This window comes from Coregonus lavaretus, assembly GCF_964263955.1.
Source record: "Coregonus lavaretus genome assembly, chromosome: 22".
NCBI lineage: Eukaryota > Metazoa > Chordata > Actinopteri > Salmoniformes > Salmonidae > Coregonus > Coregonus lavaretus.
In genome coordinates, this window is record NC_140009.1 from 24,368,135 (window position 1) to 24,387,762 (window position 19,628).

At 42.6% G+C, this 19,628-nt stretch overlaps 1 protein-coding gene across 1 annotated transcript in view; it reads right to left on the minus strand.

Annotated features, from left to right (window-relative positions):
- Window positions 1-2,784: 2,784 nt before the first annotated feature.
- Window positions 2,785-19,628, minus strand: part of hdac7a (histone deacetylase 7a) — a 56,423-nt gene continuing 39,579 nt past the window's right edge. Inside the window, exons 9-26 of the mRNA XM_084186977.1 lie at window positions 19,001-19,102; window positions 18,658-18,829; window positions 18,105-18,307; window positions 17,688-17,888; window positions 16,461-16,671; window positions 16,055-16,188; window positions 15,576-15,696; window positions 14,057-14,106; window positions 13,185-13,292; window positions 13,016-13,071; window positions 12,589-12,676; window positions 12,164-12,283; window positions 11,838-11,935; window positions 10,455-10,573; window positions 6,941-7,074; window positions 5,884-5,965; window positions 4,575-4,713; window positions 2,785-4,420 (exon numbers count right to left, since the gene is read on the minus strand). Coding sequence (XP_084043103.1) covers window positions 4,378-4,420; window positions 4,575-4,713; window positions 5,884-5,965; window positions 6,941-7,074; window positions 10,455-10,573; window positions 11,838-11,935; window positions 12,164-12,283; window positions 12,589-12,676; window positions 13,016-13,071; window positions 13,185-13,292; window positions 14,057-14,106; window positions 15,576-15,696; window positions 16,055-16,188; window positions 16,461-16,671; window positions 17,688-17,888; window positions 18,105-18,307; window positions 18,658-18,829; window positions 19,001-19,102 — 2,181 coding nt within the window. The 3' untranslated portion in view covers window positions 2,785-4,377. The remainder of the gene's footprint in view (window positions 4,421-4,574; window positions 4,714-5,883; window positions 5,966-6,940; window positions 7,075-10,454; window positions 10,574-11,837; window positions 11,936-12,163; window positions 12,284-12,588; window positions 12,677-13,015; window positions 13,072-13,184; window positions 13,293-14,056; window positions 14,107-15,575; window positions 15,697-16,054; window positions 16,189-16,460; window positions 16,672-17,687; window positions 17,889-18,104; window positions 18,308-18,657; window positions 18,830-19,000; window positions 19,103-19,628) is intronic.

The window sequence follows — 19,628 nt, forward strand, 5'->3', positions numbered from 1 at the left end:
ACGAGATTATGAATAATGGTGGTTACTTCTATTTCTAAGTCTTTGAGGGGATCTTATGGGCAAACATTGCCCAGAGTCTTGAAAACAACCACCCCAAAACAAATAGCTAGTACAAACAATAATGAATAATGAAAACTGGCAATGGTCTCCTACACACACACACACAGATTTGGATCTTAATTTGAGCCAATTTGCTACAGCACGAATATAGTCCTGCAGCAACAGGAAATGTGAATTATGTGGATTATAATTAATGGACAGTTTTGTAGGGGTTGATAAAAAAAAAGAAAAAAAGTGGAAATTACAAACTTCAGAAGCCGTTTCAAAGCTCAAATACACTACAAGGTTGAAATTTCCTGCATTGCAGGACATTTCTCCTGCAACAGGGTGATCGAATTACAATCCTACATCTGTAGCTATCCACAGTGGTTAGTACAGAGTATAGTAAGAAAATACTATAAGACTTGTTAGCATGATTATCATTATCTCTCTCTCAACGACAACTAGGGGAGAGGATGCAGCTAAGGTTAGAGAATAATGTTTAGTTAAGACAAGATTGACATGTATCACCAGTGTGCCACTGTATTGGCGCACCAGCAGAGAGAGTATGTTCCTTAACAAATATGCCTTGTAAATGTTTTCTTTCTGCAGTGGTTAGTCAAAAGTGGACGCTCTCTCTCACTCTCCTCTTCGATTTTGTTAAAAAAAGAACATGACTGCTTCAACATAGAAAACACAGTAATAGAGCGTTCTGATACATTCAGCCATTTAGCCACATTCCTTAGAGGTATGGGGTCATATACAAAATAATATTGTGAATCTGAAAACAAATGTCAATTTCTCAATTTGATGGTGGGCATTTTTTTTTTATCAACTGAAGAACCTCTAAAAATGAGTGCAAACTAGATGAAATGCTCATTAAGACAAACTACATAACCCCAGAATGAATGTAGAAAATGAAACGGTGGAATGTGGTACACATTTCAATTTACAACAAAAACGATCTACACTGGATGTCATGAACACACAAAAAAGGTCTCAGGACATGTTAACAAACTAGTTTCAGTTTGGAGCAGGTTCAGCTTGGATATGTGCAGATACAGTATATCTGAAAATCTATAAATCAGCATGATGTCAAGTACTGTATCATACATACAATTGGAGTACAAGAGAGACTTCCTACACAAGGTGTATGGGAGAAGTATGCACCATCATAGTAAAGCCACATCTCCATCAGTGGAGGCAGGGGAGGATCATCCTCCTCAGTGAATTTCATAAAAATTTAAATTGTAAAACATTTAAAAAAGTTATCATTTTTAGATAAAACTATAATAAATATATTCATTTATTAAAACACACTGTTTTGCAATGAAGGTCTACAGTAGCCTCAACAGCACTCTGTAGGGTAGCACCATGGTGTAGTCGGAGGACAGCTAGCTTCCGTCCTCCTCTGGGTACATTGACTTCAATACAAAACATAGGAGGGTCATAGTTCTCACCCCCTTCCATAGACTTACACAGTAATTATGACAACTTCCGGAGGATGTCCTCCTACCTATCAGAGCTCTTGCAGCATGAACTGACATGTTGTCCACCCAATCAAAGGATCAGATAATTAATTTAGTACTGAAAGCATAAGCTACAGCTAGCTAGCACTGCAGTGCATAAAATGTGGTGAGTAGTTGACTCAAAGAGAGAAAGACAATAGTTGAGCAGTTTTGAACAAATACATTTCTTCATAAATGAAAGAGAAGCATTTTTTTTACTTTCAGTTTCACTTACTTAGCTAGCAAATGCAGCTAGCTAGTTTAGCCTACTCAAACAGAGGGATGCTATGTTAGCTAGATGGCTATGACTATCCAACACAATACTGGAACTCTTCCAAGTCAAGGTAAGCTTTTGGTTTTACAAATGTATTGCCACCGGGGCCTGCTGGTGTAAGTGCTAAACTGCTTACTGACTGTACACTGTAACGTTACTGCATAATTGTAGTGGGTTTACTAACACGTTAGTTATATTAGCTATGTTGACTATGACGTTACTTTAGCTAATATGGTGACAACGATGTAGGCTGTGTGTAGCAGTTATGACATGGTTTGGCTTGGAACGTTTTTTTTGCCTGGTCACATCCAGCTGATGTGTTGTGCATTGAAGTCCACAAGCGAAGGCAAAAGGTGAGAGGAGGAGAGCGCATAGATGCGAGAAGGAATACAACGTGGCTGCTATGAAAGTGAACTGTGTTTACGCGTGATCAGGGGTGTATTCATTCCACCGATTCTGTTGAAAAAAGTTTAGCAAACGGAACGAAATGGGGATAAACATACCTGAATTTGTCCAATAGAAACTCTTGTTTGCAACTGTTGGACTAATGATTACACCCTAGATCAGCTAGATGCAGGCAAGAGTGTGCAAGGCGGCATTGAATGTGTCACGGTCTGTCACCTCAAATGTTTCTCTCGACCTGTGTGCACCTACGTTGTAAACTTTAATTCATAGGCTAGTTTGTAGCAACCTCATGATGGGTATAGGAACATTTGAGTATCATGTAGTAGCCTAAACCTATCGCTGTTACATTGAACTGGCGGAATGGAATATGAATGACAGTCATCCAATATGCTGTAATAGAAATAAGGCCATGCGCTTGAGAATAAAAAAAACGTCCTCACTCATCTTAAACGGCACTGACCGCCACTGATCTCCATAGTGCTAACAGTAATAGTATTTTGGTTGGTCCTCGAAACAAACAGAGCAACACCATAAAGAAGGTTTTCACATAGAATAATACACTCAGTTTAACTGTATTCAGCTCTGCTTGATATTACTGTACGTGGTTAATATCAAGGGAACTGAACTGTCAAATTAATGTACACAATATAATATGCATGTCTATCCACAGGTCAAAATGCTGGTCCTGCAAAAACAAACATCAACGTAACACGGTAACCACACTGGTCCAACTGCAGTAATACAGTCACACTGCAGACATATTTAAGACAGTTTTCTTTGGGAGATCTCCATTAAGTGCATTAGAGCCTTTGACTATCATCATAAAATAATAAAATGGCCTAGGAATGAACATATATTTAGTATTTCCTTCCAAACAGTGGTAGGTATTCAGCTCTTCATAAGATTCATTGGTTTAATTGTTTCAGTTCATCCAGTTTGTATACTATATATCCTCGAGACAGGAGTAATTTTGGTCCTCATTATGTCAGTGGTAAGACATGAAGGGAAATAGCATGCATGTCTACAATGCCTTTCTGAGTGTGTGTGTTTGTGTGTGTCCATGCAAACAATGTATAAAGACATTTGTCTATGAACAGCAGTGGAAAGTCTTCGTAATACAATCTGGCCAAACAGGATTTTTTTGCAAATGCACTTCGTAGAAATACTCATTGTGTATACATGCCGGTAGAAATGTAGAATGCATAAGTCTTCTTCTTAGAATGTGAGTGGATTTTAGAGGAGAACAATATCTTCCAATCTTCAAAGTTGAACAGATAATTAAATAATCTAGAGCTTTAGTTTCCCCGAGGTTTGGAATTTTCAACGGTTCACATTACGGAATGCAGTGCAAAAACAAAAATGACAGAAAACCACAGTCATCCATATCTTCATTTCTTCTTCTTTTTGGCCCTTTTTAGTGGTTAAACTGAATATTAATGACATCATCGAGGACCGACTGAGCCATTCAACAGTTGCTGGCCGGTCCCCTCCAGGCTCTCTCTCTCTATCTCTCCCTCCTGTCTGTTCAGGGCCATCCTCAGAGCCACTGACTGGGGTCTGCTATGCTCACTGACACAACAACAGACACCCACAGACCTGGTGCTAAGTATTCCCTCCTTCAAGGGCACATCTTCCTTTAGTCTCTATGGCCTGTATTAATCACAGACACTGGGGAAATAAGGCAACGGCTGAGAAGTATTGCTTTACTGTAAGTGCCTCCGTAAGACCTATTATACCAAAGAGTGGTCAATATGACGGCACAGGGCTGGTATGGACGTATCCTTCTGAATACACACAATATAAATGACTGTCTTGCTAGGGCTAGACCATGGACAGAGTCAATTTAATAATCAGTTGTTTGAGAGAACATATTTTATCTCACATATACACTGACAGGGCTTTGATGTGGCTTCGCAGGCCACATTAGTTCCACTGCGTTGAGTTCACTCTTCGCTGTGTTAAGTTGTGCTGCATAGAGTCTGAGGAGAATGGACAGTGGTCTTTGAGGCACTGGGTGGCTTTAAGGTCTCATTGGTTAAGGCAGATCTCCACAATCTACCCTCCTCCCCCTCGTCGTGTGACAGCGCAGGATCTCCAAGGCTATTGGGACGTCCTGAAGGAGAGGTCTCTGAGGTCAAAAGTCAGCATATTTTACATGGAGTCGTCGTCATGCTCCATAGGCTCGTCAGGGAGGCTGGGGGGAAAACACATAGAGAAGATAGTTAGGAAAAGCATCATGCATCATATTTGTACAGTACTGTACAGGGGAGTCTGCCCTTTACTGTGAGAGTGTTTGGGAGTGTTTGAGAGTGTTTAGGAGTGTTTGGGTCCAGGTGCTCCTGTCGTACCTCTTGCTGGTCAGGACCCCCACAGAGAGAGAGGCCAGAGCATTGACAGCATCAGTCTCCTCACAGTCTCTTCTCTGAGCACCCAGGTAGGACAGTCCCACAGAGCTACTGAACGGCTTCAGGGACTGCCAATACTGACCTGAAAAACAAACAGAGAATCTTTTTGGCTATACAGTAGGAGAGATTGGGGTAAATTGAGACAAAGGGGTAAGTTGAGCCACCCTTTTTTCTAGGAAACACAAAATGAATCATTTGACCAAATATTTAGGGGTCTGTGAAGGAAGAAACCACATGGAAAAGGTTAGGTTCAAAAAACGGATTTTCACCAAGTCAAATGAATTTATTGTGTTATAGATTTCATGATGCTTGTATCTAAACCAAAGTAGATCATTTTAAGATTGTTCTATACCTCAGTTGGGGTCTCTATAAGCTTCAATAGGTCCTTATCTTAGCATGAAAGTGCATCCTTGTAGCTGTGTGGGCTAATATAGTCAAAATGTTTGCCTTGGGGTAAGTTGAGACAATGGCCATTGAAGTGTTTTCTTCCCAGGCGTAATACATGGCATTATCGCTGGGATATGAGGTAACAACAGGGCCTATGTCAAAAGTGTTTGTTGGGTGTTAAGCCATGCTTAAAACGATAAAAACAAACAAAAAGGTGATTGTGTTGAACTGTGTTTGGGAAATAAAGATAGACATGGTTTAAAAAAATAACGGTAATATTTAATTCAGTAGGCGGCTTAACTTACCCTGTCCCGTGGCTCAATTTACCCCATACCCGGGGTAAGTTGTGTCAAGAGACCACTTTTTGGGGACAAGCTATGCTTACATATATTCGGATTATTTCCATGTATACACAACATCCTGAAATATATGTAGATATATTTGTTAAAAGAATACTATATTTCCCTTTGACGTAGTGATGCTGAATGTAAAAAATGGCTAAACTTACCCCATTCTGCCCTATGTGTGTTTATTCTGTGTGTTTTTTGCCTAAACCAGAGCCAGTAAGCACACACACTGGCTGCAGTCAGAAGGTCTAATCATCCAACTGATATAAAAGTTAGTCCCTCAAACTATATGGGCCCATATGGTGAAAGATCAATATTATTAATAGCCTTGTAGCCTACTGTATTAAATCCTTGTGTGTACTCAGGAAGTCTCTGCATTTCACAATAATTAGGATCAGACCAGAATAAAGGGAGAGACAAAAATAGAATAGAGAGAGAGAGAGAGAGAGAGGGAAAAGAGGGACAGTGGTGTACTGCATAAGAAAGAGACAAGAGGAGTTGAATGACTGTTTACCCACCATGTATCTGTATAACTCTCTGTAGCGAGCAAACACTGTTTGCATTGGGCTTCTGCAGCAGCACCTCCTCTGACAGAGGCTCCTGTATGGACAACACAGTGGGAGAGGAAACCATCAGGCCACTAATCAACATCATCCTCCTTTCCAGCCCTCAATACCTTTCCTCTTATTTACAGTGCATTCGGAAAGTATTCAGACCACTTGACTTTTTCCACATTTTGTTACGTTACAGCCTTATTCTAAAATTTTCATCAAGGATCTCTCTGTACTTTGCCATGTTCATCTTCCCCTTGATCCTGACTAGTCTCCCAGTCCCTGCCGCTGAAAAACATCCCCACAGCATGATGCTGCCACCCCCATGCTTCACCGTAGGGATGGTGCCAGGTTTCCTCCAGACGTGACGCTTGGCATTCAGGCCAAAGAGTTCCATCTTGGTTTCATCAGACCAGAAAATCTTGTTTCTCATGGGTCTGAGAGTCCTTTAGGTGCCTTTTGGCAAACTCCAAGCGGGCTGTCATGTGCCTTTTACTGAGGAGTGGCTTCCGTCTGGCCACTCTACCATAAAGGCCTGATTTGTGGCGTGCTGCAGAGATGGTTGTCCTTTCTGAAGGTTCTCCCATCTCCACAGAGGAACTCTGGAGCTCTGTCAGAGTGACCATCAGGTGGACTCCAATCAAGTTGTAGAAACATCTCAAGGATGATCAATGAAACAGGATGCACCTGAGCTCAATTTCGAGTCTCATAGCAAAGGGTCTGAATACTTATTTCTGTTTTTTATTTTTAATACATTTGCCAAAACTTCTAAAAACCTGTTTTCGCTTTGTCATTATGGTGTATTGTGAGTAGATTGATTAATTTTAGAATAAGGCTGTAACGTAACAAAATGTGGAAAAAGTCAAGGGGTCTGAATACTTTCCGAATGCACTGTATATGATTGAATATTCCTTATGAGGGTATAGACTTCACATAAACCTTTATGGTATACGTAACATGATTTATGAAGGGGTTTAAAAGTAGTTTATAAACTGCTTTAATGCACATTAAACCAGTCTCTCACCTCAATGCCCAGTAGAGCGCTAACGCAGGCCTCGGAGGCGTCGCAGATAGCCGTGAGGTCGTGACCTCCCTCCAGAGCCATGATCACCCGGCCTCCAGCCAGACCCATCAGCTGCCGGGTCAGGAACCCAAAACCTGATGGACACATCGAAAACAACACAGTCAATATGGGATGTGGTGGACAATTAAGCACTGAAACTTTGCATGTAAACTAGCCTAAATCATGTTCAATGAGGCATGTGTGCCAACTCCTTTTCTAGATTGACAACATGGTGCCTTCAGAATGTATTCACACCCCTTGACTTTTTTCACATTTTGTTGTGTTACAGCCTGAATTTAAAATGGATTAAATTGAGATTTTGTGTCACTGGCCTACCACAATACCCCATAATGTCAAAGTGGAATTTTCTTTAATGAAAAGCTGAAATATCTTGAGTCAATAAGCATTCAACCCCTTTGTTTTGGCAAGCCAAAATAAGTTCAGGGGAAAACATTTGCTTAACAAGTCACATAATAAGTTGCATGGACTCACACTGTGTGCAATAATAGTGTTTAACATGATTTTTGAATGACTACCTCATCTCTGTACCTTACACATTCAATTATTTGTAAGGTCCCTCAGTAGAGCAGTACATTTCAAAAACAGATTCAATCACAAAGACCAGGGAGGTTTTCCAATGCCTCGCAAAGATGGGTAGATGGGTAAAAATACAAAAAGCAGACATTGAATATCCCTTTGAGCATGGTGAAGTTAATAATTACACTTTGGATGGTGTATCAATCCACCCATTTACTACAAATATACAAATAAAAAAATCAAATAAAATATATTTGTCACATGCGCCGAATACAACAGGTGTAGACCTTACCGTGAAATGCCTACTAACAAACCCTTAACCAACAATGCAGTTTTAAGAAAATTAAAAAAGTAAAACTGAACAAAATGTGGCAAAGAAATTAGCTTTATGTCCTGAATAAAAAGCATTATGTTTGGGGCAAATCCAACACATCACTGCATACCACTCTTCATATTTTCGAAAATGGTGGTGGCTGCATCATGTTATAGGTATGCTTGTCATCGGCAAGGTCTAGGGAGTTTTTCAGGATAAAAAGAAACGGTTCAGTCTGCTTTCCAACAGACACTGGGAGACAAATTCACCTTTCAGCAGGACAATAACCTAAAACACATGGCCAAATATACATTGGAGTTACTGACAGTGAGGGAAAAAAGTATTTGATCCCCTGCTGATTTTGTACGTTTGCCCACTGACAAAGACATGATCAGTCTATAATTTTAATGGTAGGTTTATTTGAACAGTGAGAGACAGAATAACAACAAAATAATCCAGAAAAAACGCATGTCAAAAAAATTTATAAATTGATTTGCATTTTAATGAGGGAAATAAGTATTTGACCCCTCTGCAAAACATGACTTAGTACTTGGTGGCAAAACCCTTGTTGGCAATCACAGAAGTAAGACATTTCTTGTAGTTGGCCACCAGGTTTGCACACATCTCAGGAGGGATTTTGTTCCACTCCTCTTTGCAGATCTTCTCCAAGTCATTAAGGTTTCGAGGCTTACGTTTGGCAACTCGAACCTTCAGCTCCCGCCACAGATTTTCTATGGGATTAAGGTCTGGAGACTGGCTAGGCCACTCCAGGACCTTAATGTGCTTCTTCTTGAACCACTCCTTTGTTGCCTTGGCCGTGTGTTTTGGGTCATTTTCATGCTGGAATACCCATCCACGACCCATTTTCAATGCCCTGGCTGAGGGAAGGAGGTTCTCACCCAAGATTTGACGGTACATGGCCCAGTCCATCGTCCCTTTGATGCGGTGAAGTTGTCCTGTCCCCTTAGCAGAAAAACACCCCCAAAGCATAATGTTTCCACCTCCATGTTTGACGATGGGGATGGTGTTCTTGGGGTCATAGGCAGCATTCCTCCTCCTCCAAACACGGCGAGTTGAGTTGATGCCAAAGAGCTCCATTGTGGTCTCATCTGACCACAACACCTTCACCCAGTTCTCCTCTGAATCATTCAGATGTTCATTGGCAAACTTCAGACGGGCATGTATATGTGCTTTCTTGAGCAGGGGGACCTTGCGGGCGCTGCAGGATTTCAGTCCTTCACGGCATAGTGTGTTACCAATTGTTTTCTTGGTGACTATGGTTCCAGCTGCCTTGAGATCATTGACAAGATCCTCCCATGTAGTTCTGGGCTGATTCCTCACCATTCTCATGATCATTGAGGTGAGATCTTGCATGTAGCCCCAGGCCAAGGGAGATTGACAGTTATTTTGTGTTTCTTCCATTTGCGAATAATCGCACCAACTGTTGTCACCTTCTCACCAAGCTGCTTGGCAATGGTCTGGTAGCCCATTCCAGCCTTGTGTAGGTCTACAATCTTGTCCCTGACATCCTTGGAGAGCTCTTTGGTCTTGGCCATGGTGGAGAGTTTGGAATCTGATTGATTGATTGCTTCTGTGGACAGGTGTCTTCTATACAGTTAACAAACTGAGATTAGGAGCACTCCCTTTAAGAGTGTGCTCCTAATCTCAGCTCGTTACCTGTATAAAAGACACCTGGGAGTCAGAAATCTTTCTGATTGAGAGGGAGTCAAATACTTATTTCCCTCATTAAAATGCAAATCAATTTATAACATTTTTGACATGCGTTTTTCTGGATTTTTTTGTTGTTATTCTGTCTCTCACTGTTCAAATAAACCTACCATTAAAATTATAGACTGATCATTTCTTTGTCAGTGGGCAAACGTATAAAATCAGCAGGGGATCAAATACTTTTTTCCCTCACTGTACCAAGAGGATATTTAATGTTCCTGGCCTAGTTACAGTTTTGACTACAATCGGCTTGAAAATCTATGGCAATAATTGAAAATGGCTGTCTAACAATGATCAACAACCAACTTGACAGAGCTTGAAGAATTTTTAAAATAATAATGTGCAAATATTGTGCAATCCAGGTGTGCAAAGCTCTTAGAAACCTACCCAGAAAGACTCACAGCTGTAATCGCTACCAAAGGTTGTATTGACTCAGGGGTGTGAATACTTATGCAAATGAGATATTTCTGTATTTCATTTTCAATACATTTGCAAAAATGTCCAAAAACATGTTTTCGCTTTGTCATTATGGGGTATGTTGTGTAGATAGGTGAGAGAAAAAAATTATTTAATCAATTTTGAATTCAGGCTGTAACACAACTAAATGTGGAATAAGTCTAGGGGTATTAATACTTTCTGAAGGCACTGTACTACAGTGCATGCATCAATCTTTATGACATTTACAGCACAGATTCACATAAATCCATAAAGACACACATTTACAACACTAACACAGTGATGCAACCAGGTCAGTGTGTACCAGGTCAAGGCTTATAAATGTCTTACCTTCTATTTATCAAGAACTAACTAGCACAGCTATAAAACCACTGTATAAGCTAGCTCATGGTCTAACGTGTACTGTTTGAGGAAAGTGTGTTTGAGGAAAGCCTTGCTTACATTTGGCGGTGACCTTGTAACCCCCTAGAGGTGCAGGGTGTCCCTCTGCTGCATCGAACCCTGAGGAGACCAGGACCACGTCAGGGGAGAACTCCTGAGCTATGGGCATCACCACCGTCCTGCAGGGAGAAACAACAATATTTCAACAACACCTCGACAATATTTACTCCACAAACAGCACTGTCTGGCTGTTAATGACAGTGAAGAGAGCAGGGTTGAGGTTGAGCTGCCGGGGCCTCCTGTTGTTTTCTGTGCTGGCGTCAACCACCCCTCTCTGTCAGAGAGTCAACCAGCACAGCACAGAACAGAGCAGGGCCGCTAGCTAGCGAGGGAGCTAACGCAGGCATCTCTGCTGCCGCCCGAGTTCAAAGCCTCCATAGGCACGTCTGGTTCCCATTTGGAGCTTGTCACTCTCCTCACGTCACTGACAGCCTGCCATCTGGGATCCATTTGGGTTCATTATCCTGCGTTTGGATTCCTCCAGCCCAGACCCCCCCACTCCCCACCACACTAACCAACCCTGCCTCCCCTGCAGACCAATAAAACCTCCCATACTCCCCTGTGAGCCCGGCTATAGACCGACTACAGGGAGAACAAGAGCGAGAGGGAGAGGGCTCATTAAAGATCAATCAGAGCGAGGGAAGGAGAGGTAGGGATAAGAGGAGAACAGGAATGAGACAGAGGAGACAGGGAGGTGGTGGGGGTGGGGGTGCATTCCCTACCTCTGGAGTTTAGAGAAACTGACTGAGAACATTTCACCAACAAACAAAATGGTGGTGTCTTTTCAGATTCAAAAACAGAGGAATTATTATTATTTCCAAGGGTGGTGTACTACTGGGGGGAAAAGGAAGGTATAATAGCAATATTAAACTCTGGTTTCTTATTACGTTGAAGTTAAAAACTTTTGTTGAAACTTTTCCAGTACAATCTTGTCATTCTCATTTTGTTATGCTGGCTTAGAGGTGGAGCCCACCCACCACTGTCTGTGGTTGCCACAGTTTCCTACAGTTGCCACCAGACAGCCGACCTAACCAAAATACAGAGACTTCATTAGAACCTGAACCACCCACCGGTGGCAATTAAGTGCCATGGAGGAAGTGGCAGTGAAATGTCTGTTTAATACAACAACCACCAAACCTGGAGACAATTTAATATCACACATAAAACATTGAAAATTGGGACCGTACACATGCACTTCAAATGACTGGGATTCAGAAGTGCGTCAGAGTTTTTGCACTTCAATCAAATTACAGTCAATACAGTATGAGGGGAGAAGGGGGTCCTTTCTAGAAAGTGACAAGTTAAGACTGCATAGTTACAGAAATTGGGACGGGTGGACAATCATGTTTAAACCAGAAAGGACCATGGTCGGAGCTGTCTTACCTAAAAGCAGCGATGTACTCAGCATCACTCATAGGAGGGTCCAGACCTCCAGTCCAGGCCACGTTGACATTGAAGCCTTCCCCAGCACCAGATCCCACCTACAACACAGGCACACACAGAGAGACCTACTGAGACAATGCATTCTCCATGGAGATGCGGTCAATAACATAGAGGTGCTAGAGGCACAACACACTAAAACCCTTGAGCAGACATCTGTCCACTGTAACTTTGGAACCTAGCTAGCTTTTTGAGCTTCTCTTGATGTCATGCCCATTGTCCTACTGGCAGAATGCCCTGTGTAGAGCTGATCCAATGATGTCACTTACCTCAGCTGGCCCCCCGCTGCCAGGGAAGAAGTTTCCGTCGTCATAGCGATGTAGTGAGATATACAGCACACTGGGATCATTGTAAAACACTTCCTGGGTTCCATTACCATGGTGAACATCCTAGCAACAGGACAGAGATGGAAGAGAAGATTTGGTTACATTAAATAATATAACTGCTGGCTTATTTGATGTCATATCCTAGACCTGACCAATAGTAACAAATAAGCAATGTGAGACAGAACTCACATGTGTATACATACATGTACTCATACATGTTTTCATGTGTATACAGTATATCATAAGGGTCATACTAAATACTGTAGTTATTGTCAAAACAGTAGTAAGTCAACTGAGATGAGGATACCACCAACACAAATAGTGTTGCTACTATTAATGCTACAGCCACTGTAACTGTAGTCCCTTACCCAGTCAACGATGAGGATCTTGTTGGCACTCAGTTTCTGTTGGAGCTGCTTGGCTGCAATGGCCACCGAGTTGAAATAGCAGAAACCCCTGGAGGGAGGGATGGGTGGAGGAAAGGCAGAGAAACAGACATTAGCAATACAATATGATAGTGGTTAGGATACAAAGAAAAAATTTGAAATTCCTAGGAGCCGACTCAGCACACCAATAGGAGAGGAGAGGCATAAATCTTCTGTCTGTTCTTCTCCTTCCCAGCTTCACTATCAGGCCATAAATATCTTTCATCAGACAGCGTGCTGACGCTGCAACGCTCAGCAGAGCCCACTGTGGTTAGCCTGGGCAAGCACCACCACAAGCAATATAGTACACACGAAAAACAACACACAAACAAAAACAGACATTAGATATGAGAATATGAGACAGACTTACATTGGGTTGGAGGGGTCAGCATGGTGGCCTGGGGGCCTCACCACTGCAAAGCCATTCTGGAGAGAAACAGTCAAACAAAACAAAACATTATCATTCAGTATTCTTTCTCAAGTTGCCTGAGGCAGTCTGGAGTGTGATTTGATGGGGATTACAGATCTCTGTGTCTTACCTTGAGCTCTCCCTTGGCCACTCTGAAGGCCAGCTCTGTGACACTGCCTGCAGCCATGCGCGATGCCGTTGAAGTATGAGACTCATTCCAGATTGTGTCATTGTCCACCTGCCAATCAAAAACAACACGAGAGTGAGTGACAGGACAGAACAACTGCCAAGCTTGAAGGAACCAGTCATAAGTATGTGTTTAGAATCTGCTAACATGCTATATGGATCAGGTGTAGTGTTTTTATTTCCATGGTTTCAATGGCACTGAGTATTACTACAGGTACACCGGTTTGGAGGCAAACAGACCTCACCTCAATCATTTATGGGTCTGAAATATTACCATACTTACAGTACACAGACACACTCGGTGCCATAGAGATTTGCTAGCCAAGCAACAGAGAAATACAAGAGGGAAAAACAGGACTTGTTTCCAGGGGAGGAAGATGCATACATGCACACGAGGGAATTCCCTCAGGGACTTAAACATGCTCCTGTCCTTTCTTCCTTTCATTATTTTTTCCTGTTTGTTCACAAATGTGCATTTCTAGCTGTCTGGCTCAGACAATGAAATTGGAGGCATTTATTTAATCCCTCGTCATGAGCATAATGTTTCTATTAGTTTGAATTGTCATGGTCCGACAGAGATCGTCAGGCAATTTATTTTCTCAACCCACTCATGCTTTCTTCTTTCATATCCCCTCCTTGTCTGCTCATGGCCCTGTCTTTGAAACAACATCAACATCTCCCATCACTAATCACTCTGAATGGACCATATAAGTGTTGTTAAGGACTTGGAGGGAAGAATTGCCAACTGAAATCGAGAGATGTTGTGAGCGAGAGAGAGCTGGGGGAAAATGTGTGTGCATTGGGCCTCTCACTTACCCCCACTCCTCCGCATGGCAGCATCACAAACATCCTTTGAGAGAGAATGCCTGTGGGAGAACAATGAGTGGTTTTATTCATCACAAATAATCAGTGTTAACAGCTCCTTTTCATATCATTTTATTAGCATCTGACATTACTGTTTGTCTGTGTACCATCACTGAAATTACATCTTACAGTTTCTCAGTCGCATAGAAGCAATTTTTGGATCTGTATTGAAATGTATCTATAGCAGAACAGCAATGATCAAATTCTGAAATACATTTATAGATCTTCTGATCATTTTATTGCCTTTGTACCTGACTTGCATATCTTAGGCCCCCATTTCTTAGACCTCCCCACCCCACCCCACCCCCTCTTTTAGCTGCTCCTACTCTGTTTATTATCTATGCATAGTCACTTTAACACTACCACATGTACATGTTTTATTTATTTTTTCATTGTTGGTTAAGGGCTTGTAAGTAAGCATTTCACCTGTTGTATTCGGCGCATGTGGCAAACAACATTTGATTTGATTTGAAGAGAAATGTGTGCAACTGTGTTCATTGTTTCCAGCAATCAGTAAATACTACTGCATGACATTCTAAACCATCCCATCAGTGTCATACCGTGTACAATATGTGGAAGGATCTAGGCATTGGGGACTGTCTAATTTTTATGATTTTTTACAATATTGCAGACATGCAGAGATACAGAGAATGAAGTTGGGTTACTTCTAAGTAACTTTGGCTTACTCCTAAGTAATCATCTCCAGCATTGTGACCTTCCATTATCCTTTGCTTTGGTCTGGATTGAGGCCTCATTCATATCAGTTGTGTTCCTCCATTGTATTCACCTTTTCTTATTTCTATTGTGTATTGTGTTTCTGTTCACCAATGGAAAGTCTACAAAACTATGAGCAAACCAGCCTTTGTATTCAATACATGGAATAATATTTGATTTGATGTGTATGAAATTGTTTGGTGAAATCTGCATAAAAGGAGAGTAATTTCCCATAATTCTGCACCTTTGGAGAGTTTTATTAATTTGGATCGTCATTATTTAGTGACTGCAAAGAAAATATATTGATCTACTGGGATTTTTAAAAGACAGACTAACTTTCAGTTTTGTCTGCTTGGACTGAAGAGATAAGTATGGTTGCGTTAATCTTTTTGCAGGCAGTTGTGTTCTTTTGATGAATGTATTTGCAATTGTGACAGTATAATATAGTTTTGATGAATGCATTTATGTATTGTATATGTTGTAAAAGGCCACCGAGTTCTGTTTGTTCCAAAAAATGCTTGTACGGGATTGACAAAACTGTAAATACACTAATGAGTTGACTGATAAACGTAAGGGATTCCAAAGTGCCATCAATACTATACCATTAGAGTCATTAACCAAAGGCAAGTCCCTACTTACTAGGGACACCAAAGAGAGTAGCTTTACTTAACTGTTGCCAGTTATACAAGGGGCCCTGGCATAAGATTGGCATGACAGATTATATGAAAACATCATTAAGTCTTTAGTGAGGACGTACCGGCCAGCTTGCGGTTGTCCAGTTTGAGGCGGTTGAGTGGGTTGGTGCCGTACAGCAGGACATGACGCTCTGAATGGACCGACTGCAGCTCCTCCAGAGTGGCCTTTCTACCCCGGATAGTCTGTATTACATTTACATTTTAGTCATTTAGCAGACGCTCTTATCCAGAGCGACTTACAGTTAGTGCATACATTTTCATACTGTATGGGGGAAGATGGACCAGATTTAGAGCAGACACTGGACGATTTAGTAAGAGACAACTAGGACACAACTACGCCTATCAATATTGAATATGGCTACAAATTAAAAGGTAACGTTTGTCCCTTGAGTCTACCCACTGGGCACAGACGTCAATTCAACGTCTATTCCACGTTGGTCAAACGTGATTTCATTGAAATGACATGGAAATAACGTTGATTCAACCAGTGTGCCCAGTGGGTAGGTAAAGAAAAAGGAGATAAAAACGGTGGTCTATGTACCTCACACTGGCCCCTGAGACCTCTCTCCTGGAGACGTGACCAGATACTTTGGATCCTCCCAGCATGCTCTGGGTGGCTGCTGTTGTCACCACATGTGCACTGGTGCTTCAGCATCTGAGAGTCATAAACCAGGCCTGCAACCAAACAGAGACACACATTAATGTTAGTATTTCCAGCGATTACTACCCGTTTCCTCCACATCAACAGCTGTAAGACAGATCTAACCACAACAAGAGAGATGGAATATAAGCATATAAACTGCTTACTACCCATATCTTATCAGAGAGTCCTTGACCAGGCCTCAGATTGGATCAATTGAATTACAGCCACAGTAGGGATAATAACCTACACCTAAACAGGTTCCCACTGTGGCAGTGTGCTTGAGTCTCTGTGGTTAACTTTTTACCAGTGGTGAAGCGTGGTTTGCTATGTGGTTCTGGGGCGGGTATTGGCAGGGGCTTGTCTGGCAGCGTGAGGGAGGTGGAGGCTGGTGAGGACTGGGTACGAGAGAGGGGCCGGTGGGCACCGCCAAGCATCATGGGTACCGCCAGTGTCTCCATGTGGGCTGTCTGCCGACGCAACTGCTGCAGCTGTTTCTGTTTCTCCCATAGCAACGACTAGAGAGAGATAGTGGGAGCAAGAGAGAAAATGAGAGCAAGAGAGAAAATGAGAGCCAGAGAGAGAGAGAGAGAGAGAGAGAGAGAGAGAGAGAGAGAGAGAGAGAGAGAGAGAGAGAGAGAGAGAGAGAGAGAGAGAGAGAGACAGACAGAGAGAGAGAGAGAGACAGAGAGAGATACAGAGAGCGAGAGATACAGAGAGACAGAAAGACAGAGAGAGAGACAGAGAGAGAGATAGACAGACAAAGACACAGACAGACAGACAGACAGAGACAGACAGACAGACACAGAGACAGAGAGAGAGCCAGAGAGAGAGAGAGACAGAGAGACAGAGAGAGACAGAGAGACAGAGAGAGACACAGAGAGAGAGAGCGACAGAGAGAGCGACAGAGAGAGAGACAGAGAGAGAGAGAGAGACAGAGAGAGAGAGCCAGAGATAGAGAAAGACAGAGAGAGAGAGAGCCAGAGAGAGAGAGACAAATCAAATCAAATGTTATTTGCCACATGCGCCGAATACAACAGGTGTAGACATTACAGTGAAATTCTTACTTACAAGCCCTTAACCAACAATGCAAAGTAAAACAAATAAAAAAAGTGTTAAGCAAAAAAAATAAAAGCAAATAACTAAAGAGCAGCAGTAAAATAAAATAACAGTAGGGAGGCTATATACGGGGGGGTACCGGTGCAGAGTCAATGTGCGGGGGCACCGGCTAGTCGAGGTAATTGAGGTAATATGTACATGTGGGTAGAGTTAAAGAGACAGAGAGAGAGAGAGACAGAGAGAGAGAGAGAGACAGAGAGAGAAAGACATAGAGAGAGAGACAGAGAGAGCGAGAGATGTTGAGTGTTGTTGTGATTTTCAACCCACAGGAATCTATAAACGCAGAAAGTAAAGTTAAGTCAATCCTGCATGAAGCGTGAAGAAAGAAAATAAACCCTTTGCTGCCCTCTGCTGGAAGTTCAGGGAAGGCATATTCTATTAGTGGTCCTCTATCATCTGTGTGTCTGTATCTTACCTGGTTGAGTATGAGTGTGTGTTGTAGATTGATCTGTTCTCCCTGGCTGTCCAAATCAGACACAGGCTCCGCCTCCCTCAGTGACTCTACCCGTGCTCGGCCCTGATAGGTGTCGCTGGGCATTGGCCCCACCTCCTCAGAGTCCATGTCCTCTGAGGGGATCTGTCTGAGCCGAGGCTTCTCACTGGATTTAGACATCAGCTGGAACACACACACAGAATTATTGATCCATTTAGATTTATTCATCCAACTCCATTCAAATCAATTAATTATTTTCCAAAAAGATAGCTGCTGACAGATGAAACCATCCATGGATTGTACAAAAATCTATAATCCATTACAACAGAGTATGAGTGAAGTGAGTATGAGAGTATGTTTGAGAAAAGAGGGATTTGTGAAGGTCGGTAAGTCACTCACCTTGCCCAGGTGTGTCTGCTGTTTAATTCTCTCCAGTAGTTGGCTGTTGTGGTGCTGTTGCAGCAGATGGGGGTGTAGGGATCTGGGGCTCTGGGGCAGGGGCTCTGAGCGGGTCCGGCTCAGGGGCTTGTGAGGGCCCCCTCCCGGGGCCAGACAATCCATCTGCGGGGCAAACTGCAGCGGCACGGGGCCCAGGCCTGGAACTGAGACATGAGGAGACAGGGAGATTATGGCTGTAAATCTGACTATTTGTCAAGGCCACTAGGTGGCGGTGCCACGATACCTCTGGTGGCAGAATAAACCTTTTCTTCTTAGCTCTTTCACAGGAGGCTAGAGAAAAGCGATAATGCCTACAGAATCCAGCATAGCAATTGTGTATTGTGTAAGACTTTTATAAGGAACACATTCCTGGCAAGAACTTCTCCTGTTCTATGTCAAATTCAAAATACATGAAAAATGAATTTTCACTGCTGCATATAAAGGCAATGTTTATTGGAAGTCAAACTTTTGCAAGCCAGCCATCATTGTATGTGAATGCTGTGGTGTGTCTCACCAGCGAGCATGGGGGTATGGACTAGTCTGGAGGGCTCCAGGATGAGGACAGGCTGGAGGTGGGGCGACAGCGACCCACTCTGCTCCTCTATCCCCAGGGGAAGGTAGACAGACTGGCCTCCCGCCACCATAGGCACCCGGCCCACCTTCAGAGGGGACAAGTCTCCATCACTCTGAACACATACACACATATAAAGTGGCAATAAGTTATCTTGTTGCTATCAAAGACGAGTCTTAGTGTTGTTGTTTTTTACCATGTCTCTATCTCAACATAATAATAATAATAATACCTTGAATTCATAACATCTAAAAGTATTTTTCATAAAGTTGTGTGATATGCTTACCCTGGCGTTGGCTGGCAGGCCCAGGGTGATGGTGGGTAGGGCAGAGGAACTCTGGACGGTGAAGTGGGCTAGAGACCCATCCTGGAGCAGCAGTCTCTGGGCCTGAAGACACACACAACATGAATTCAACTACGTTGACTAGACTGTTTACTCTCAAACCTGATAGGTAACTCAGCAGGCACAGGCCTTGTGTGTACTGTATATGCACACTATATATACAGAAGTATGTGAACATCCCTTCAAATTAGTGGATTCGGCTATTTCAGCCACACCCGTTACTGACAGGTGTATAAAATCGTGCACACAGCCATGCAATCTCCATAGACAAACATTGGCAGTAGAATGGCCTTACTGAAGGAAGAGCTCAGTGACTGTCAACGTGGCGCTGTCATAGGATGCCACCTTTCCAACAAGTCAGTTTGTCAAGTGTAAGTGCTGTTATTGTGAAGTGGAAACATCTAAGAGCAACAACGGCTCAGCCGCAAAGTGGTAGGCCACACAAGCTCACAGAACGGGACCGCTGCGTGCTGAAGTGCGTAGCACGTAAAATCGTCTGTCCTCGGTTGCAACACTCACTACTGAGTTCCAAAATGCCTCTGGAAGCAACGTCAGCACAAGAACAGTTTGT